At 39.8% G+C, this 22,161-nt stretch overlaps 2 protein-coding genes across 4 annotated transcripts in view; both read left to right on the top strand.

Annotated features, from left to right (window-relative positions):
• Positions 1-22,161, top strand: part of LOC135462931 (tripartite motif-containing protein 43B-like) — a 45,320-nt gene that overhangs the window by 1,981 nt on the left and 21,178 nt on the right. The window contains exon 2 of the mRNA XM_064740246.1: positions 255-350. Coding sequence (XP_064596316.1) covers positions 255-350 — 96 coding nt within the window. The remainder of the gene's footprint in view (positions 1-254; positions 351-22,161) is intronic.
• LOC135462930 (uncharacterized) overlaps positions 1,161-22,161 on the top strand; it is a 58,325-nt gene continuing 37,324 nt past the window's right edge. Inside the window, exons 1-5 of one of the 3 annotated variants that reach the window (XR_010443507.1) lie at positions 1,161-1,342; positions 1,920-1,942; positions 2,205-2,392; positions 6,873-9,525; positions 17,919-18,013. Coding sequence is in view for 1 of the 3 variants with exons in the window: in XM_064740245.1 (XP_064596315.1) it covers positions 1,289-1,342; positions 1,920-1,942; positions 2,205-2,392; positions 6,873-7,456 (849 nt within the window). In the remaining 2 variants the exon portion in view is untranslated. Of the gene's footprint in view, positions 1,343-1,919; positions 1,943-2,204; positions 2,393-6,872; positions 11,226-17,918; positions 18,014-22,161 lie in introns of those variants that run through there. The other 2 variants (XR_010443508.1, XM_064740245.1) reach the window with 2 other exon arrangements.

Below are 22,161 nucleotides of genomic sequence, written 5' to 3'. Positions count from 1 at the left end.
CTTTTGTCATATGACTGACAATCGGACAGATCAGGTCACTGTTTTTATCTGGAAATGTCACGCTTCCTCCCCCATATTACTGACAAGTGTAAGGCCAGTGTTTTTTTTTTGTTTTTTGTTTTTTCCCTTTCGCATGTAAAGAAAGTAGTCTTGACTTCAGCATAAAACCGATGTTAGACAAGCCAGTCAATGAGAAATAATTCAACAAATGTCTCCCATAATTGACAGGTAATGATTTTTTTTTGTCATTACAGCCAGCTGTTTTGAGCAGGAATAGTGAACTGGAGAAGGTCTTACAAGAAACCAAAGAATCACTGTCAGGAGTTAGGAGGCTGCAGAATAAGATACAGGTCGGTATTCTCCATGGCACCTGTTCAGCCTGTGTTGTCCTCCATAAACTGGTGACGCATTTTAAGTATCTACAATATTGCTATCATTCACAAGTCCAGGTAACATACAGCTGTCAATCATCTAGTTTTGATAAAGTTCTATTCTGCCACACATTATATATGTACATTTAAATTAAAGAGTTAAACCCGAACAGTGACGACTTCCAGTAAAAACAGGGTAATGTACGGACTGATGCGGGGATTTATATGTGTGATGGACGTGTCTATTTTACCTATCTCTGGTTTATCTAACCAGACTATCGTATCATTAATATGACTTTCTTATTAGTGACACACACGCGATATGCCCAAATGTAATACATTTTATATATCATCGCCCATCATACGCTGTCATAATAATATCTATGATACATACACGTACAACATTTGATCTGATGAGGCGACAACGTTCGGGTTTGAACCAGCCCCAGGCATCTCAGCTACTCTACAAATCATCTAAGGCTTCACCATCTCGTCCTGCACAGAGGATCAGTTGTGATGGCACGACCCATTTGGGGATTGAACCACGTACCTTGGGGTTTGAGTCGACACTTACATATACATCCGTGGACTGCAGGGAAATCCCCTCCACCCCGGAGATACATTGTTGCGACACTTGTGTGGTGCTTATCTTTCACCCTGATACACATACATATATAACTTCTTGAACACATATTTCTTAAGGTCTGTATGAGGTAATAAATGATTTCTCTGCTTGGCAGGAAAACCAGGAACTTCACACTGAGGAGGTAGAAAAGGCTTACTGTGCAGCCTTGGAAGCTTTACAAGCCTGGAGGCAGCACTCCTTAGATGGTATAAAAACCCGCTATTCACAGTGGTGTGTGGAGTGTAGCGCCCTTCTAAAAAATGTCCAAATACAGGCTCAGGAAATCGATAGGATGGTACAGGCTTCCAAAAAGTTGTTAGCGTCAGTGGACGTCGAGTTTTTAATGGTAAGTCAAACCTGCACAGTCTCAAATATTGGTTCAGCTGCCTCAACTCCAAATGTTACCCATCACCCAGTTACCCTTAGGAACTGTAATTATGTCTTCAAATCCATCTCATGCTGCCTGATCTGCTAAGGTTTTAGATCCTTAAAGTTCAACAGCTTTATTTTGCTCAGTGGTACCCTATGGTTGCTGTCAACTTTTCTACCTACAACCGAACCACTGTTTGATTTAAGCAATGAAAAAGCAACATGTAAGGTCAAGAGGAACATATTGTATGCTGTTTTTAAAAAACAAGGTTTGTATGTAGACAGATGTTGGAAAATTACATTGTATGCAGCACCGTGGGATTTGTTAGTCGGAATTGAGAGCTGATGTGGACTATGTAATAGACCAGGGAATGGTATAAATGCTTGAGGTAAAAGCCAAAGGTGCCTGTATACTTGGGGAGATATGATCCAATTATTTCAATTATACCTGTGTTCTTGTTACATGCTGAGGTGAAAGTATAGCCACAGTATCTCAGTTTTACTTATCATCTTTACATGGTCCTGTATGCGTTTTCAATTTTGTTTGTTGACAGGGTTCCACGGACTTCACCAAAACGTATGTATAAATGTGTTATACCTCTCTAGGTTTGTTATACATGCACGTGACTATTGTCAGCAGGTATGTTTCTGTAAAAATGGGTACCAGCACTGTAGTTGTCCAAAACATGACTCAAGTGTAAAATATATCTAATGTACAAGCATACGTTTGTCCAGACAAACTAGATCTAATCCACTAGGAATAGTACATCATGACATTCTCACAACTGCGCTGATTACTTCACGACAGCGTCTCTTTGCTTTTTCTTCTCTTCTCACAGAATTGATGACCAGCTGGATGAGATAAGAGCAGATCTGGAGAAACATGAGTTCAGCAGACGGAAGCTTCTAGATTCTGTACAACATGACCAAGTTGTTCCTAGACAGGTGACTGTGAAAGAAACAGCACAAGAACGTCAGGACTTAGAAGCAGCAGTCGGTGGGCAAATGTCACCCCTACGTGTTACAAGTAGGTTCTTATGTGTATAAAAGGTATACAGTAGGGTGTGCTCAGATGACATAAATGACTGTAGGGTTTACATTAGTATGTGCATCGAGGACACAAACATAAAATGGAGAAGGTGCACAGATGTGTATGCGGAAAACACACGGTAGACTGTGTCAAGGAAACAAACCGATATGAGTTGTAATACAGTTGGGTGCACTGAGAAAATGAATGGTATTCCAAGAGCAACGAAAGTAAGAAAAGTTTACAAAAAACACAAGTAGTATGAGGTGTACGCTAGGGTGTGCACAAAACAAAGACTATTGTCAGGTTACAGTAGAGTGTGGGCAAAAGACACAAAGTAATGCAAGGTGTAAGTAGAGGGTATACAGAGGACACAAACTAATTTGAGACATGCATTAGGGTGTGCACAAAACATAACGCGTAAACTTATCCATTCCTGTGGGGCCTCCGCGGCTCAGTCGGTTAGCGCGCTAGCGCAGCGTAATGACCCAGGAGCCTCTCACCAATGCGGTCGCTGTGAGTTCAAGTCCAGCTCATGCTGGCTTCCTCTCCGGCCGTAAGTGTGAAGGTCTGGAAGCAACCTGCGGATGGTGGTGGGTTTCCCCCGGTCTGTGCCCGGTTTCCACCCACCATAATGCTGGTCGTCGTCGTATAAGTGAAATGTTCTTGAGTACGGCGTAAAACACCAATCAAAAAAAAAATCAAAAAATAAATAAACTAATCCATTCCCTTAAGGTCCCTACAAGAGATGCAAGCTAATGTAAGGCATGCACTAGGGTGGGCAAAACAAGATACAAACTAATGTAAGGCATGCACTAGGGTGGGCAAAACAAGATACAAACTAATGTGAGGCATACACTAGGGTGGGCAAAACAAAATACAAACTAATGTGAGGCATGCACTAGGGTGGGCAAAACAAGATACAAACTAATGTAAGGCATGCAATAGGGTGGGCAAAACAAGAATGTGAAGCATGCAAAAGGGTATGCACAAAAGATACAAACTAATGTGAGGTATGCAATGGGGGAGGGGGAAAACAAGATAGATACTAAGGCATGCACTATGGTGGAAAAACGAGAAACAAACAAATGTGAGGCATACAATAGGGTGGGCATAATCGATACAAACTAATTTTAGGCGTGCGCTAGGGTGGGAAAAACAAGATACAATCTAATATCAGGTATACAACTGGATGTGCACAGAAGACAAACTAGTATCAGGTATACGGTAGGATGTGCACAGAGGATACAAACTAATGTGAGGTATACAATCGGATGTGCACACAAGACGCAAACTGCTGTAAGTTACACAGTAAGATGTGCATAGAACACACAGACTCATGTGAGGTATACAGTAGAAAATGCACACAGGATGCAAACTAACGTCAGGTATACAATGAGGTGGGCACAGAATACACATATTAATGTGAGTTATACAGTAGGGTGTGCACAGAAGACATAGGCTAATGTGAGTTATACAGTAGGTTGTGCACAGGAGACATAGTCTAAGGTGAGTCATACAGTAGGATGTGCACAGAAGACACAGGCTAATGTGAGTTATACAGTAGGGTGTGCACAGAAGACACAGACTAATGTGAGTTTTACAGTAGGGTGTGCACAGAAGACACAGGCCATTGTGAGTTATACAGTAGGGTGTGCACAGAAGACATAGGCTAATGTGAGTTATACAGTAGGGTGTGCACAGACACAAACTGATGTGAAGTATGCAGTGGGATGTGCACAGAACACATAGGCTAATGCGAGGAACACAGGCGGGTGTGCACAAATAACACAGGCTAATGTGAGATATACAGTAGGGTGTGCCCAGAAGACAAAAACTAATGTGAGGTATACAGTAGGGTGTGCCCAGAAGACAAAAACTAATGTGAGGTATACAGTAGATGTGTACAGAGGACACAAACTAATGTGAGACATAAAATAGTGTGTGGTACTTGTAAAGTTTACAGTGGGCTCAGAAGTTAAAAGGTATTTAGTAGGCCATTGTAAGAAATATAAAGCCAGTGTAAGCAATGGTTTGCTAAAAATAAATAAAAATGTAGTGTATATAACGGTATGTTTACTGTACGTGTACAAATTAGCAGGTGTACTGTTAGATCAGGACTGGTGTGTGTGTATTCTTTAGTGCCTGGGTGATATTTACCTCATGTATACAAATCAACAGGAGCACTGTTAGAACAGGACACACAGTGTACCACTCAGTATCTGGGTGATATATACTCCATGTGTACAAATTAGCAAATGCACTGTTAGAAGAGGACAGATGGCAGGGTACCTCTCACTGTCTAGGTAATATGTATTCTATGTGTACAAATTAGCAAATGCACTGTTAGAACAGAACACATGGCAGAGTACCCCTCATTGGCGGGTGATATTTACCCTATGTGTACAAGTTAGCAGGTGTTTACTGTTATAGCAGGATTGATGAAAGTGTGCCGGTCATGGTCTGGGGGATATTTACCCCGTGTGTACAAATCAGCAGGTGTATACTGTTAGAGCAGGACAGATGAAAGTGTGCCCCTCAGTGTGATATTTGCCCCATGTATGCTGGCCGCCGTCGAATGGGTGAAATGTTCTTAAGTGCTGCGTAAAACACCAATCAAATAAATAAAAAAATAAATAAATCAGTAAATAAATAAATATATTGTTAGAGCAGGACAGATGGAAGTGTACCCGCCGGGGTCTGGGTGATATTTAACCCATGTGTACAAATCAGCAGGTGTATTTTGTTAGAGAAGAGCAGATGAAAGTGTGCCCCTCAGTGTCTGAGTGATATTTACCTCATGTATACAAATCAGTTGGTCTACTGTTAATACAGAACATATAACACATTCTACCCCTGAGTGCCTGAGAGATATTTACCCCATGTGTACAAATCAACAGGTGTACTGTTAGGGCAGAACAGTAACATATTGTTACCTATCCCTCAGTGTCTCGACCTGTGATATTTAACATATAACTGATAACAGAATATATGTCAACTCACTTAATTATTTATGAAGAAGTATCCAGGTAAAAACTCGCCATTATTTGCTAGATTCAAATGCAGTCAAACACTTATTTCAAAAGGAGATAAAACCCTCATATCTCTTTCATTATTAATAGTAAAGGGTATATACCGTGCAAGAAATGTTATTTAGAACACCCAAGGGCATATTGAACTCAGTGCTTTCCAATAAAACCCCGCGCTCTCCTATAGAACCCCAGGGCTGTCCTGTAGAACCCCAGCGCTGTCCTGTAGAACACCAGGGCTGTCCTATAGAACCCCAGGGCTGTCCTGTAGAACCCCAGGGCTCTCCTATAGAACCCCATCACTGTCCTGTAGGACCCCCAGAGCTGTCCTATAGAACCCCAGGGCTGTCTTGTAGAACCCAAGGGCTGTCCTATAGAACCCCAGAGCTGTCCTGTAGAACCCCAGGGCTGTCCTGCTAAACCCCAGGCCAAGCTGTGCTATAGAACGCCGGCGCTGTCCCATAGAACCCCAGGGCTTTCCTGAAGAAGCCCAGCGCTCTCCTATAGAACCCCAGGGCTGTCCTGTAGAACCCCAACGCTGTCCTATAGAACCCCAGGGCTGTCCTGTAGAACCCCAGCGCTGTCCTATAAAACCTCAGGGTTGTCCTGTAAAACCCCAGCGCTGTCCTTTGGGACCCCTTGGCTGTCCTGTAGAACCCCAACGCTGTCCTATAGAACCACAGCGCTGTCCTATAGAACACCAGCGCTGTCCTATAGAACCCCTGGGCTGTCCTCAAGAACACTTGTTTAGAATTCCTGTAGAGCATTTCTATGAGGGTAGAGACTCCATTTATGAGAGTATGAGATTTACATGTATTTCCTCACTTGGTATAAGTTTGGTTTTTATATTTAAATATTTATCCATCATTCAAAAAATATATTGAAGAAAATTGAGTCTAATACTTATTCACTACTAATAATTCTGATGGATTAAATAGTCTTTTGGATATTTTAGCAAAAGAAAGTCACTTGGTAAGTTGTGTGTGGCGAGTTACCTCCCTTAGTAGACAAACTGCTTCGGTAGCGTGTTACTCCACGAATGACAACAGGCCTACTACAGCTTCACAGTGAATTGTATGTTTAAATGTGCCATAAATGACAACTAAAATCAAGTGTCGGATAGAGGAAGGCATTGTCCTTGTTGTAGGTGATAAGTTTCAAAGAATTTAGAGCGCTATAAATCTGTATTTTAACCCAGTACTTTGTCTAAGCTGTAGCCGTCATTTAGTCATGGATCCAGTTCTTGTCGAAGCTCAACTTTTTTATACTGGCTGAAAATGACAGAGATCTGTATATAAACTACATTCATGTCAAAAATATGTGTCATTTTATCCTAAGAGATTGTGTTGAGAAAGTAAAACACGGTATGTGTACAGGTATTTACACCTCAGTCTTACAGCGTGTGTTTATGGTTTGCTGTTGTTTATGCTGCATCTGTTGTGTGTTTGCAGAGCCGACGCTGAGATTCACAGAAACAGACGACAGGAAGCTGAGAATCACTGACAGCGGCTGTGTGGTAGAGGGTAAGGGATTGTCCAGGGTGTGGAGGTGGAGGAGAGCTGTGACAGACGGGCGTTACGAGACGGGCAGGTACTACTGGGAGGTACACATCACCTGTTCACATGACTGTAACTGTCGTGTAGGAGTGACACAGGAGAGCTGTGGTGTGAGGGGAAGGACAGACTCTGGCCGTAACTCCTGGTACACTGGGATGGTGTACTGTGGTGATGAGGTCAGGTGTTATAGTCACAGTGGTGGTGGTGAGATCAAACCTGGCTATCTACAGTGGAGACGTTACACACGACCTCATCACCTGGGTGTGTACCTGGACTGTGATGACCAGTCACTGACAGTCCTGGACTGTGACAACAACCAGGTAATGTACACTGACAGTGGTGTTGTCGTCACAGAGCCTCTCGTGCCATCGGTTGGGTTTTGTGTCAGGTCTGGATCTGTGTCTGTGTCTGCTCGTCTGGTAACGGGTGACTCTGCAACTCTACCTCAAGTTCTCTGTGATATGATAAGCACTACCTGACCCTCGGGTAATTATTCATTACATCCTTTCCATAATATTTTCATGCGTTGAGGGAGACTGTTTTGTTAGGTTTTTTTTTTAAAAAAAGAAAGACCAGTTTGTGTATTGATGTTTTAGTTAATGTGAGCAATGTGGCTAATTCAGTATGTATAGCTTGTTCTGCAAAGTGGTCAGTGATCTGTCACAAGCTTACAGCTTGGTGTAGTTATACACAGTCTGCTTCACTTGTCCTAAACATCAATGTCAGGTTTCTTTCAGACAAAATACATGTAGATAATGGCTGGGTTGTTTTATTTTTTAGTAATGGCGACTTGTAAATCAGTATAATCAGGAATGTCACTGAGCAAAACGGGTCACAGTTTATACATGACAATTCATATTGTCAACATGGTACATGTTGTAATTTTTGTTGTGTTATGTAACTTTAATTCCTAAAAAAAAACTAAATGAGAGAAATATGCCTTACCCTTTTAGCTTAGACCGGAGTATTGATTTTCCTTAATGATTATGTATTAAATCTTCAACGTGAAAAATATATATACCCTAACTTTCGTGTGGTACCTTGCCATACCTCTACATGCAGCTTGTACTTTTGTCTACAATATTCTCAGCTACCACTTTTTTAGCTGTAGTGGTTGAAAGTGAAGTCATAACATTTTCTTACCTTGGTAACCGTCAGTGAGGTGGGTAAGAACTCTGGCAAGGGGGGAAGTTTTCAGTTCTATCCAAAACAATTAAACCTCAGATGTATTTTATTTTGACATGTTAGATGCAAAGTAGCACAGTAGAACTTGATAGTGTATGAATAACTTAAATGCCTCTGTGTCAGTTTTATCCAATCAGTCCTCCTTCTTCAGTTCGGAGGCAAGTCTTGGACCCAATTTCCTGAATTGCGCATTTTTAACCTATTAAAAGGACAAGTTTTAAAATGTTTTGTTAGTAATATATTTATATGAATTTGGCACTATAACCAAAATCTTACATGTCCAATGACAAAAGTCAAAGTTCAGGGCTGTCTGTAGTAGCCCACCTGGGTTGATACTCTACACGTAAGAGTTTGGGATAGGATGTTTTGTGGAGAATGGGGTTTCTATTTCTTTTCTGTCAAAAAGAAAATTTGCAGAAATGAACATTTACCCTGTATTACATTAAAATGCAACAAGTGTTGTCCTTAGATTGTAAAATTTTACCACCTCTACTCAGCTGCGCAGAAGTCATGTAGGAATTACTAAGCCTATCCCCACTTGTACCTGTAGAAATGAATTACAAAAACTGAACAACTTTTTATTATTAATGTTGCCCAGAGAGCACATTTAATCAAATTTCATCAAACGTGAGAAGCAGATCAACTTTCAGACCTATTTGAAACACAGCATTAGCATATTTAATGTTGTAAAGTCACTTTGCACATAACAAAATTGAAACACATAATCGTGCATTGTACACTATGTGTCATACATGTATGTAGGTGTTTCAGAATATGTGACAAAAATAACTTGCTACGTCTAAATGTATACACATGGCTGTGACCTGATACAGTCCTGGTCAAATAAATGCAATATCACACTCACCTGTGTAAATAAAATTTGGAAGTACAAGCCTGATAAGTGTAAGGGTGAAATTTTGCATAATTAACAGGGTGGGGATGGGGGAGGTGGGTAGATAGGGTTGGGGTTGTAATGGTTGGGGATAACCCATGGTAAATACAAAAAAGTAGTCCAGTTAAGACACGCACAACTTGACCTTATCACAATAAAGGTGATCAGGCAAAATTGGGATTTTTGATTTTAGTCATGACATCTTCTTACCTTTATAACATTCATGGGGTGGGTAATAACACTGGGCGGAGGGTTTTTAGTTCTATCCAAAACAGATTCTGATATAATTTAACAGGATGCAGTGCAGAAATTTAAAGTGTGTCTTTGTGGCAGTTTTATCCAGTTTTATCAGCGCTTGTTCACACTTCATTTCGGAGGCATATCTTGGACACAATTGCCCGAATGGCGCATGTATAACCCATAAGGTGTACTGGGAGTATACTTGAGGCACATCTGAGGTGTACCCTTGAGGTAGGACATATATGATGGTGTGTCTGAGGTATACATGTACTTGGGGTTGTAGGCCAACATGTATGTGAGGTGTATTGAAGGTGAACCTGAGGTACTATGGTTGGTAAAAAGATGATAGCTGAGGTGTGTCTGAGGTATAGGTGGAGGTATAGCTCAGGTATATGCTATTGGCAAGAGGGATGTACCTGAGTGTAACATTTATTACACTGTTTTCACTTTTATTTTGGTAAAAAACAATCTCAAAACCCTAAGCTAATGGCTATATCAATTATAGATAAAGTTGTAAATTTGTAAGTGCATGCAGTATTTTGTTTGCAGTTTCAGTAATTTTCAGCTGATTTTTGTATGTGCTCACACAAATTCAGCCCCAAGAAGTATCAGTCAGTGCACATTTGGGTTCCTTTCCCACAGCCTGGAAAAGGACATTCTCATGTGCAGTAATCTCTGAATAATCAAGGAAAAAGCTACATTTATCCATGCTCTTTTGTTGGACAATTTTTGTACAATGAATGGCAAGTGTGTATTGGGTGAGACAAAGTCTTATATTTATTTTGTAAACCTTTTTTTTGGACAAAAAATTGTAATTTTGTAGTCATCATTTTGTTTGAGGTAAAATGCCTGAATCTGATCTCTAATTTGAAAACTTAGAGAATTTGGGAAGAATTTGAAAAAAAGTTTCTTCCCACCATAATGCTGGCAGCTGTCGTATAAGTATGTATGGCATAAAATACCAGTTAAATAACTCAAATCTTGATATCATTGTTTCCTGTATGTTTAGCTTTTTTATTTAATTTGTTTATTGAAGCTTTGCCTTTACTAACAAATTGTCACTACATGTACCTGGCCATAGTTTGAGTAAATACATCAACAGTATTTTGCATTGGAGTATTATAAACATGTCACATGTTCACAATATTAAACATTTTGTGATGTTTATCAGCTGTCAGCACACAATATAAACATGTGTTTATTAAAAAAATATATAAAAAAAATGTCTTTTTCCTAATATATCGACCTCATTACTAAGTGAATATCTGATGTGTTTACCCTAATAAACACATCTCTTAGTTGCTTAACATGTTTCTTTCATGAATAAAAACCAATACTTGTTTTAAAACTCTAACAGAAATGTGTTTAAAAGCTAAACTCTTTTTTTAGTATGTAAGCAATGTGAGGAAGGATGCTAAGTATTTATATTATCAATTATAAATATTTCCTTTCAACGAGATTTCCTTGTAAGTGCTGTGATGTAAGATAATATGCATTACTGCACATTGTATTCACTGCCCCGGTTGATCCATATCATGTAAGTAATACACCGTGTCTGGTGATTACATATGATGACATTGTGATGATTTCGCCCAGTGCAAGTCATATGTTTTAGCTGTATTATATACTTTTCTTAATACATGTATATACGTTGATTACATGTATGCTGTGTGTCAGTTGTTAAAGGATTTTGTTCAGAACATAGATTGTGTTTGACTTGGATGTGCTTAGTCCGGCAAACTGATAGGTGTAAAGTTGTTCCACTGCGTTTCTTTGGTTTTTGTTTTCAAATTTGATGTAAATAAGCCTGCCCAGAATTTTTCAGTGATAAACCTGATCAATTGTGCTGTACATGTATTAACGTTGATTCTCTTTTATTTCTTACATGTATGAATAACTACAACATGAGCTATCTCCTTCTTGTGTTTAAGCAGCATACCCAGATCTGTAGATCTACATGTGCCTAAAGTAAATTGACATGTATAATATACACCCTGGCATTATCTGCTTGTAAGACACTCACAGCCAACTAGTAATGGCTCGTATTACTATGTGTGCTCTACAGAATGGGTAGATAGTTCCATTTTAAGTTAACCTCAAAGACCACCATTCGTCTCCAACTTGATGTGAAGCTCATGTATCCAAACGCTTGATATGTTGCAATGTGCGAGATGGTCAGAGTGTTTTTGATTCTGTCCCCATACATGTATGTTCAAACCCACAACAATGTGTCCATCTAAAATCAGCTGGAAAATCATTTTTGATGGCTGAACTTTGGAAATGTGAAAGTCTGGCTTTGGGTAATTCTACATCAGTGACTTCTAATATATTGCAATTAACATTACTGCATTTTATAAAATTCAGTTCTGCTTAAGCCATGATGCTAGGGGAAGTGTACATCGCTACGGTTTATATATCTACATGAACAGTTGGAATGAAACCCAAACTGAGGTAAATCGACAAGAGACCGTATTCCGCCGGTTACGTGTGACTATTTGGCAGCTATCATACTGTTGTCGCTGTTCTGGTTTTACTCTCCATACCGTGCGTCTTTAATTATATTGTACCTGATTTACCTTAAGAAGCGGCGTCATCACTAGTACACACCCTATCTGCTTTCTTCTGTATAAGTCATTTAAATTTTAATTTAATAATAAATTATTACAAATTGCAACTCCTAGTGTGGGTTTTTATAATAACTTATTTGTTTCAAGAAGACACTGGAAAACCTAAAGATGACCAAACCTATCCTGACAAATATCATGACTGAGAGTAGTGACGATAACTTCCTTTAAGAATAGATTTGTTACATACTCCGTTGTTACAATTTGCGTTTCAGACACTAACGCAATTTGTAACAAAACGCAATTTGTAACAAAAGGCAATTTCTAATAATTATTAAAATTTGAAACTTTTTTGTAATAAATTATTACAAATTGCAACTCTCAGGGTGTGTTTTCTTGATAACTTATTTCATTCAAGAAGACACTGGAAAATTTCATCTAACGATGAACAAAGCTAACCTGACAGATGTCATGAATGGTATCAATGACGCTTAATTCATTTAAGAACAAGTTTGTTACAACATGCGCAATCACGTTAGCGCAATTTGTACCATCACCATTTGTGCACATTTTACCAGTACCAATGCGGTTATTTAGAAAAAAGGGTGTGTGATGTTTACGGGGGTGGTGGTGAGGGGTGATTATTGAAGAGGTTTTTGATGTCTTTGTAAGACTATGATTTTTGCTACGAGGGGGTATGATGTTAACTGTGAGGGTTTATAGTGTCAACATCGGGGCGTTTTCCATTATTACAAAAAGACCAAACTAAATGAATGAGTGAGTGATTATGACTTAACGGCACTTCTGCAATATTTCAGAAATACCATGGTGATGACATGTTTACACTCGGAGACAATAAATGGTTTTCAAGATTATGGGAAGATTCAAAATAGAAACAAAAAAGAACCAAACCTCGTTAAAACTAGGAAACCACAAGATGCTTTAGAATAAAAAATATATTTTGCGATATAGGTCAATGGCCTTGAAATTTTTTTAATGGTAGCATCACCCGCAATGGTGTCAAATAAATTGAATATAGTGTTGACTGCGCAGAACTTTTCCCGAACATGAGCTAAGTCTACACAGTCAACTAAGATATGTTTCATGCCGTATTGAGCATCTCATCAAGACACTCGGGAGCACTGCTCCTATCAAGAATATAACTGTGTGTCAAACGAGAAGGTCCAATACGGCATCTGGTTAAAACTACTTGATCTTTACGAAACTTACCATGTGTATAAGAATTATAGCCAATGGCAGGGCAAATAGCGTGCAATTTATTTTATTACCTCCTTTAATTAATTTAATCACTTCTCCTTGACTTTTCCGAGAAAGTACTAGTGAGCTTCGTGGTAGCGACCACTTTCCTCTTACCCTAAAACATATCACTTCTACTTCTTTAGAACACGTAGACAGAAGGACGTTCGATAAAGCAGATTGGATCACATTTTGACATGATCTGCGAGGCTAATATCACTCCAGAGATTCTCAGTGCAGCAGATGACCCTACCATAAAATTTAATGAGCTTGTTTTATGAGCTGCCGATAGAAGTATATCTAAGACCTCGACAAATACAAGTCCAAAAGTAACCCTCGTACCACAATGAATGTCGTAAAGTCCTCGAGGGCCTGAAAAAGGCAGAACGCAGATTTAATCATTGTTCTACTGATAATAATTTAAACCAGGTTAGTTGTTTTAGAGCTAAAGCTCGTCGATTCCTCAAGTCCAAGAGACGATCTTTTTGGCGGAACTTTCTTTCGGACACTACGTCAAAAACAACCATGCGTAAGGTCTGGAACAAGGTTCAGAAACTTAAGGGCAAACATAATAAAGCAAAACTCTAGCTTATAAAAGATGAAGATAATATATTAACCTTTCCATCTGATATAGCAAATAAATTAGCAGAGACAATTTCCAACAAATCTTTTTCTGAGAATTATACTTCAGAATTCCAGCATATTAAAATCCAGAAGGAGAAAATTTCTGCTAAAAATTTAGAAATTATAATCGTCCTTTTACTATCGCTGAATTTAAAATTGCATTACCGGCACACGATACTGCGCGTGGCCCTGATAACGTATATTATAAGTTTCTGAACCATTTACCACCTGATCCACTTGAGACTCTCTTGGACTGTCTTATGATATTTGGATAATTGATAATTTTCAACCCCCATGGAGGGAGGCGTGTATCACCCCGGTTCCCAAACCGGGTAAGGATCATACTGATCCGTCTAATTACCGTCCCATACCTCTTCCCAGCTGTGTCTGTAAGACTATGGAACGGATGATTAATGATAGACGTGTTTGGTTTCGTGAAACCAACAATTTAATATCTAATATACAGTGTGGTTTTCGGCAAGGTAGATCTAGTATGGATCACCTTGTTCGATTCGAAACCTTTTTTCGTGGTTTTATCAATAATAAACATGTGGTGTCGATATTTTCCGACCTTGAACAAGGCCTACGACACCACATGGAAATATGGTATTTTAAAAGACCTTGCTGATATGGGTCTTAAATGTCGATAACCGATGTTCATATCAGAATTTTTATCTGATCGTCAGTTTCAGGTTCGGGTGGGTCTACTCTTGCCGACTCGAATAAGCAGGAAATGGTGTACCCCAGGGCAGTATTTTATCACCAGCTCTGTTTAGGATAAAAATAACTAACTTAGGAAAATCCTTAACATCGGGCACAGAGGGTTGTTTATATGTTGATGACATCCTTATATGCTTCCGAGCTAACAATATGAATAATATTGAACGTCAGTTCTGGCTTTGTCTGAATAAAATCGAGAAATGGCCAATTGAAAACGGTTTTAGGTTAAAATCGGTGGTATGCATTTTTGTAACAAACGAAAATTTCATCTTGAACCCGATCTAAATTTTGTGGTAAACAGATTAAAATTGTTGGTGAAAGTAAATTTTGGAGTATAATATTGGATAATAAATTATCTTGTAGACCACATATAAATATACTTAACCTGCGGATGGCCGTGGGTTTCCCCCGAGTTTTGCCCGGTTTTCACCCACTATATTGCTGCTGGCCGTCGTATAAGTGAAATATTCTAGAGTATGGCGTAAAACACCAATTAAATAAATAAATAAATATAAAAATACTTAAAGCTAAATGTACAAAGGCTCTCGATATAATCAAGGTCGTGTCTAGCACCGAGTGGAGTGCTGAAGATCTATTTTATTAAATTTTTATCGTTCTATGGTGAGGTCTAAATTAGATTGTGGTGAGGTCTAAAAAAGTTCTGCTAGGAAGTCGTATAATAAAATGTTGGATCTGATTTTAAACTTGTCCAAACATTTTTCTTTCATGTTGGATGTTTTCACTACTATATCTAAGAGTTGCACCGCCTCGTGTTTTTAAGTTGTTCTCCCCGCGATATTTCCAAGATATTGCCGATGTGGCGTTAAGCCATAATCATTCATGCATTCATTCTTTGATTCTGTATTAATTTGCCAAAGGGACACGGACAATCTCTCATTTTGGGAATTATTTCCTACCCGAAGAAGGAAAATATCTTCAATAACATTTCATGGGGTTGTCACAGTTGTGTTGCCAACCATGTCCACGTAGGCCTACATATCCGTCTCGTGTTAAACCTAGACGGGATTCCCCCACAGCGAAAACGATACGAGCACATGTGATGTCTTAGCACAGTATTGCTTCTGACAGGAGAATTCCCAAACGATTGCGCTGTCCTAGATGCCTTCAATTTTGAATATAGCGCCACTGCCTAGAAAATATCTCTAGTTGCAAGTTGTGGAATGCAGGTAGTCAATACTGGACATTATATTGTTGGAACAGGGGAGGTAACAAGGGTCTAGGTACTGGACTAAATTCTGATATCTAGATGAATGTCACACATATGGTTTACAAGTAAATTAAGTCAGCGAATTTTCCAAAGTATTCTAAAACCACTGAGTACATCCCTCTTAGTTCTCCAAGTCGTGCTGCAAACTTAGTCTCCCCTGGTATGAAAAAAACTTTCTGATGTAAAGTGTCGTAAGTGTCGTATTAGTAACAAGTAGTCGCAAAGAAGGGCTGTGGTCGCAAATTACCACGTGCCGATAAAACATATGCTTAATGGTAGCGTTAATATTCACCGTTCTGGCCAATCGATTCTCTGAAAACGAGGCACGGACCGTTCTGCTGCTTGAGGCGGAAAATGACGACGGAGAGTTCCCGGATGTGCAAATTCCGGCGTAGTGCGGGACATTGATCAGAAGCTTTCTAGCCTAATCCAATAGTTCTGTGCCTCAGAAGCATTCGCTCTCAGGCAGCAAAAATCGGGTATGTCTGAATATATTTATTTCACTTTTACGACGGCGGCCAGCATTATGAAGGAAGCCGGGTGGAGCCCGGGGGAAACCCACAGACCTTCCCTCCTACGGCCGGAGAGGAAGCCAGCATGAGCTGAACTTAAACTCACAACGACCGCATTGGCGAGAGGCTACTCGGTCATTACGCTGCTCTAGCGCGCTCACCAACTAATCCACGGAGGCCCCATATCTGAATGTAATCCTGGGACTTGATTTGATCAAATTTCCGCTATATCTGTGCACATAGGTTAATACGAGTTAAAACTAACACAGTCATTTGGTCATACTGTATTCTATTACACCTTCCCGTTCCTATACAACAGTGTTCCGGGTAAAATCACAGTAGTTTTGCCTGCAATCGACATTTTGGACACAACTTTCATCGGCATTTCTAATTCTCATGTGATGTGTCTTAAAGGGCTAGATATCGCACTTGCTCGTTTTACAAACTTAACTGCCGTCGTGTAGGTGGATGGTAGTTAAATGTGGTGTTGAACAACAGTCAAATTGAAATCCAACAATTCATATGAATCCTTAAACTTTCCTTCATTCAACAATATGGTAGTTGACAAATGGTCACACATAGCCGGTGAAATAAGGCGTTTGTACCTTATGTACTTGTTGCAGTTGTTTAAACCCAGAAAGGTGAAAAAGACCTATGACCAATTTACCTCAGTTACTTGCATCACTTACTTAACCCAGAAAGGTAAAATACCGCCTTTGGCCACTTTATCACAGTGACTTCTAACTCCACATGATGAACCGTTCTAAAAAAACAAAAAACAAAACAAGTTCCAAGTACAGATTAAACCCAGTCTTGAAATAGCAGTAATAGGTTGGTCAAAACTGGACGTAGAAGTCCGAAACTCAAACTTGATATGTGACTTGTTTTTAACTTGTTCTCGCCATGATATGGCTTTGATATTGCCGATGTGGCGTTAAGCCATAATTATTCATTTATTCATTTAATCGGCGAACGAGCTGCGCAGAAGGTTCAAATGACAGTTGAGCGCTACCGTTTCTTCTGACGCTGCTCTGCGTGTGTACTTCATATATGTTTTATGATCACACGTCACCGATATTTGTGACGTATTAAGGGAAAGAGCAAATGAGTTCACAGCTTTGAACCGTCTTGACACGGACATAAAGATTCTCCCCATTAAGTATGATGAACTGGTTTTAAAATAAGTACTGGAAACTTGTGGGACGGTGTAAGGGATTGAAAAGCGGGGAGCAACTCCACAGTTGTCACTCGTTACCGACGGTGAATTAAGACGAGATCTTTCTACATTATAACAAACATTAGATCCATGGTGTCCTTGCCAACCAGTCATGACGTCATCCCCTATACAGTGTAGAGTTTGAATCTCCTGCTAACCGATGACTTGAACAAACATGACTATTATTAATCAAGAAACAAAACTGATAATGTGTTCTTATCTACTGACCCTTTGCCAGCAGCCAAAGATATGGCTGCTTTTGCCCTGCACCGGTTTTTGTTTACAACCTCGGTCCAAGGAGCCTGCTGGAATTTGCTTTCCATCGCGTCTTACAGCTACGATATCACAATAACCAGATAGTCACACCAAACATTTATTACGTCATTCTCTCTCAGGAGATTGCGATAGTTTCGGGGTTGGTTTACTGGGGGCGCTGTAATATACACTGTTCAGATAACATCGTCTGCTTGTGAAATATATCTTAGTTTTGGTTTGTGTTTCAGGGTAAAAGGGATCGGTCGTCTGCGTGTGCCGTCGCTTCTGTGATACCGGAAATCACGTCCAGAAACACCAACGCTAAGACCGTCATGATCGCTGAAGGCAGAGGACATGATTAAAGGCGTCAGTCAGATAAAACTATAATCTTAATTGTTGAATATGGTAAATATGTTTGAAGCTCATAGACCTTATTATACGTACCAATGTTTTTGGCTCAATGTGATGTGAGTTTTACAGGCGCATGCCCTGAGTCACCAACCGTTGAACATCATCACCCAAAGCGTTGCTTGTGTCGTCCTGGTTAGATCGTGCTATAGCACACACGCTTGACATGATCGTTATATACGGCCAGTCCCCCATCACCGCCAACGCTGCCCAAGTATCATAGCTGTTCGGATTGGCTTTTCTCATTGGCTGTTAATAAAACTGCTTTTAAATCAAAATCTTATTTGTCCATAATGTATGACATTTCTGAGTTTATGCTCATGGACATCGCTACAACATCCCTGTAGGGGTGGTCTGTCCTGGTGCAACATTCGAGGGTTCCTGATCCCCCTTGGCCCCGGCAGTTCTGGCTAAAGTAAGCTCGCGAGATGATGAAAAATTCAAGGATGACGAAACCTCTTAGCATCTGTGATGGGAATCTACATTAGCAGAACTCCTGCATGTTAACAAGCCCGGCGTATTTCGCACAACTGGGGGCTCTTTTTATGTGATTTCTTGGAAATAAATTTAAAATATGAAACCAGCAGAAGACACAGCGGAATCACTTTTATTTGTTTATTTATAAAAATTCATAAAGTTTGCTGATTGTATCCATGCGTGGAAACATAGAAACAAAATCGTATACCAGTCATAGCCAATATGGATGTTCCAAGTCAATAATAACAAATCCAGTTCACATCACTATGCTTAACACAAACAAAGAACTAAGAAAGTAAGTGATGTATAAAATTAGAAAAGAATCATACAAAAAAAGCAGTCAACAGTTTTCAGTGATGAAAGGGCGCAAGGTGTTCCCCAGGAGGTTTACACGTTATAGACAGATTTGTCTGAAACATATTTTGTGTAATGCGTGATGAACAAAATAATTTCCTCTGCTGGCTATAGCACAATTATCCGGTACAACACCTGGTGAGTGTCCAGGGACCGATTTGGCCCTGGAAGCTCTAATCCTACAAATATCCCGGGCGCATTTTCTGCCATATATTTTTTTTTTTTTTTTTTTGCATATTTATCTTTTCGTTTAACTATAAAGAGTGATAATGTCGACTTAGAGCCTTTTGTTTATAAGCTATGCCCACTCTCATCTCATGGTCAGTTGACTTACTGTATGTAATGAACCTTTATGAAATCCTGTGCCTGGAATCGAGGAGACATGTAGCTGGTAAGGCGGCCCACGGTGGTGGAAGGACGTTCACACTCTAAACACTATAGTCTTACATTTAACATTGTAAATGTCCCAGCACATAAGAGTGTGTTTGACCACTTTATGAAGTGTTCATGTGTTACCGCTTGTGGGAGTGTTCACATCACAACTCCAATAACAAAGTTGGCTAATCAAAACCTTGAACCAACTGTTAGAACAGAGTTTTACAAAAGTTAGCAGTTTCAAAGGAGAGGGAATGTTAATACCTATAAAAAGTGTTAAAACATTAACACGTAATAAAACTGGTCAGATACAGGTAACTCTTGTACAGTCAAACCTCCTGATCTTTGCGGTGTTAAATATAGCAAGTACCTTTTAAGAGAGCATTTGGCATTTTCCTGAATCTTTATGGACAAGACAGAGACCATGTGAGGGTCTGCATGCGCTATTTGATTGGCGGTACTTCGATTTTTATCCAGAGTCCATACCTGCCAGCTTTGATTTACTTGGTGTATGAAATGATGTTTTGTAATCATTACTCTCTCCCCCATACTCAACAGTTTGCCATTCCGACCCAGCTTGTCAAACGCTGTTTACAAAGAAACCGTACGAGCAGTTAAGGGGACAATTCACACCGGATCTGGTGGCCTTAGCTGGTCTGAAGGGCCACTAGGTTTACTACTATGCTGATTAGATCCTTTTTGTGGAATTTTTGATGTGGATAATCTCGTACCACATTGGCAAATTAGGTTTTCAGGAGAGTACCTGAGGAACAGATGGGGCTACGTGCTACCTGCAAAGTAACATTGTTTTGAGTTTATACGGAAATGACATGAATCACTTATATAAATAGAGAGCAGACCGCAGAAGAGGCCACAATTGAAACATTTGTTTGCTTTAGTACTTTCAAACCCTTATTTCTCTTATCTGCATATGGGAACATCGTGGCTGGAATAAGTTGAAAACACAAGCCGCTTAATGGTTTTTGATATGGTAAGGAAAACAATCAAAATAAACCAAAATGGTGGCACATGTTTGGACCAGACAAAATGTACTTGAACACTGTGCTGGCAAACTGAGATCAAGTGAGAAACACAAGGTTTATTCAATGTTAATATTTACTTACTGTGTTTGCTGTTACTGTCAGTTTTTTGCTTTGTTAATCAATTGACATTTACAACCCCTTGAGATTTCAGTTCGGGGCATATCTGCTCCAGCGGGTTGGTCGAACTGGGCCAATCTGACCTCCTGTCTCTATCTCTGTAAGAGCCATGTTCAATGTTGGGATTGAAAATCTGGCAAATCCAGCCTGCCCTCAGACACTGGGATCCCGTTCTCTTCCATTAAGGGTCGCAACCCAGGGAGCAGGTACTCCACGATATGGGTCTATTATAATTACAGGGTCCATACGGGAGAGCTTTAGGTTAGTTGCCTTTTTGACGACAATGTTGCCCAGAGGCCGAATTTCACCCCGGAGACTCCATGGGAGTAATGCCGCTTGAATTCAGTTGGCAACTGTTGTAGATGTAATCTCATTATACTGGTTTCAGAAAATCCACCCAACGGTTGTCAGTTATATTTTCTGTTTGTGATAACGCTTACATATGATATGAACCTGTCTCTTGAGGTCATTTTGTAGGAAACTGATTTGTTTGAAATTTTGGATGTGAAGTTAAAGGCGAGCTGTGCAAATCATTGTTGGGATGTCACATAGTACAAATGTGTACAAAAACCATGAGGGAGTTACCTCCCCTGCATGGATAACGTACAGTTCTGAGAACTAAGTATCTACCATATCAATCAGTTCATTTGTATTAAATTGTAAAGCACGGTGGTATTTGCGTCGACAGGTAAGTCTTTTAAAACGGGGTATATATATATTTGGGGTGGAAATATTTATTCAGCTAGGTATTTTGTTTTTGTCCGTTTTCGGAGTTCTCTTTACTTGAAGGTGGTACCGACTGTCATACACTGTTTAGTTGGTCTGGTTGTCCTCACATCGACTCAAGGTAGACAGACCACTAAGGGCGTGTCCTTACATAGACTCTACCCTCAGGCTGTGGGTGAACCTCTAACACTGTCCCGTAAGTGGGAAGGTCTGCCAGCAACATGCGGATGGTCGTGGGTTTCCCCTGGGCTCTGCCCGGTTTCCACCCACCATAATGCTGGCCGCCGTCGTATAAGTGAAATATTCTTGAGTACGGCGTAAAACACCAATGAAAAAAAAAAAAAAAAAAAATCTAACACTGTCGATACGCCGGCAGGATATTTCGTTCCGACGGAAAACCAAGGATTTGATTGAGGTTTATACTGTTTAATTATGTCGATTATATGATAGAAAAACTATGAGCTGCCCATACGTCAAAACTAAGGATTGTTTATACATAAATGGTACTAAAAGTAAATCGAATCTTAAAATTATGTACGGATTTGCACACGTTATCTTCAGCCTTACTATACGGTATATAGGTTACGTCCCCGTAACGCTGTATATTTTACAATTTTAAGACCCTTATGTAGGTGTAGCCATGAGCTGAAAGGCTACTTGTATCTCCACACTTTTCACACTGAACGCTCTAACTAATCTATAAGGCCTACATGTACGTATACAGCCGTCCCGATTGGCTAACCTCTCATACCCTCAATTATCCGTGATCACTGGGCGACTCTCTAATGTCTGCTGACCTACTTTTACAGTCTGCTTAACGTTACATATCTCCTATTCAAGCTTTTGGGGTGTGTTTAAATTGTCCCTGTTACAAGCATTTGTCTCTGCATCCTTTGGGCAGGATTTGGTATATACGTATAGCAATAACCATAAATGTTGTGAAAGTAAAAATTGTCGATGGTAAAGTAATGCTGCAGACGAGATCGAGGCT

The sequence above is a fragment of the Liolophura sinensis genome, chromosome 2 (assembly GCF_032854445.1).
Source record: "Liolophura sinensis isolate JHLJ2023 chromosome 2, CUHK_Ljap_v2, whole genome shotgun sequence".
Taxonomy (NCBI): Eukaryota; Metazoa; Mollusca; class Polyplacophora; order Chitonida; family Chitonidae; genus Liolophura; species Liolophura sinensis.
The sequence above is the reverse complement of the archived record's forward strand: the minus strand, read 5'-3'. Positions and strand labels throughout refer to the sequence as shown.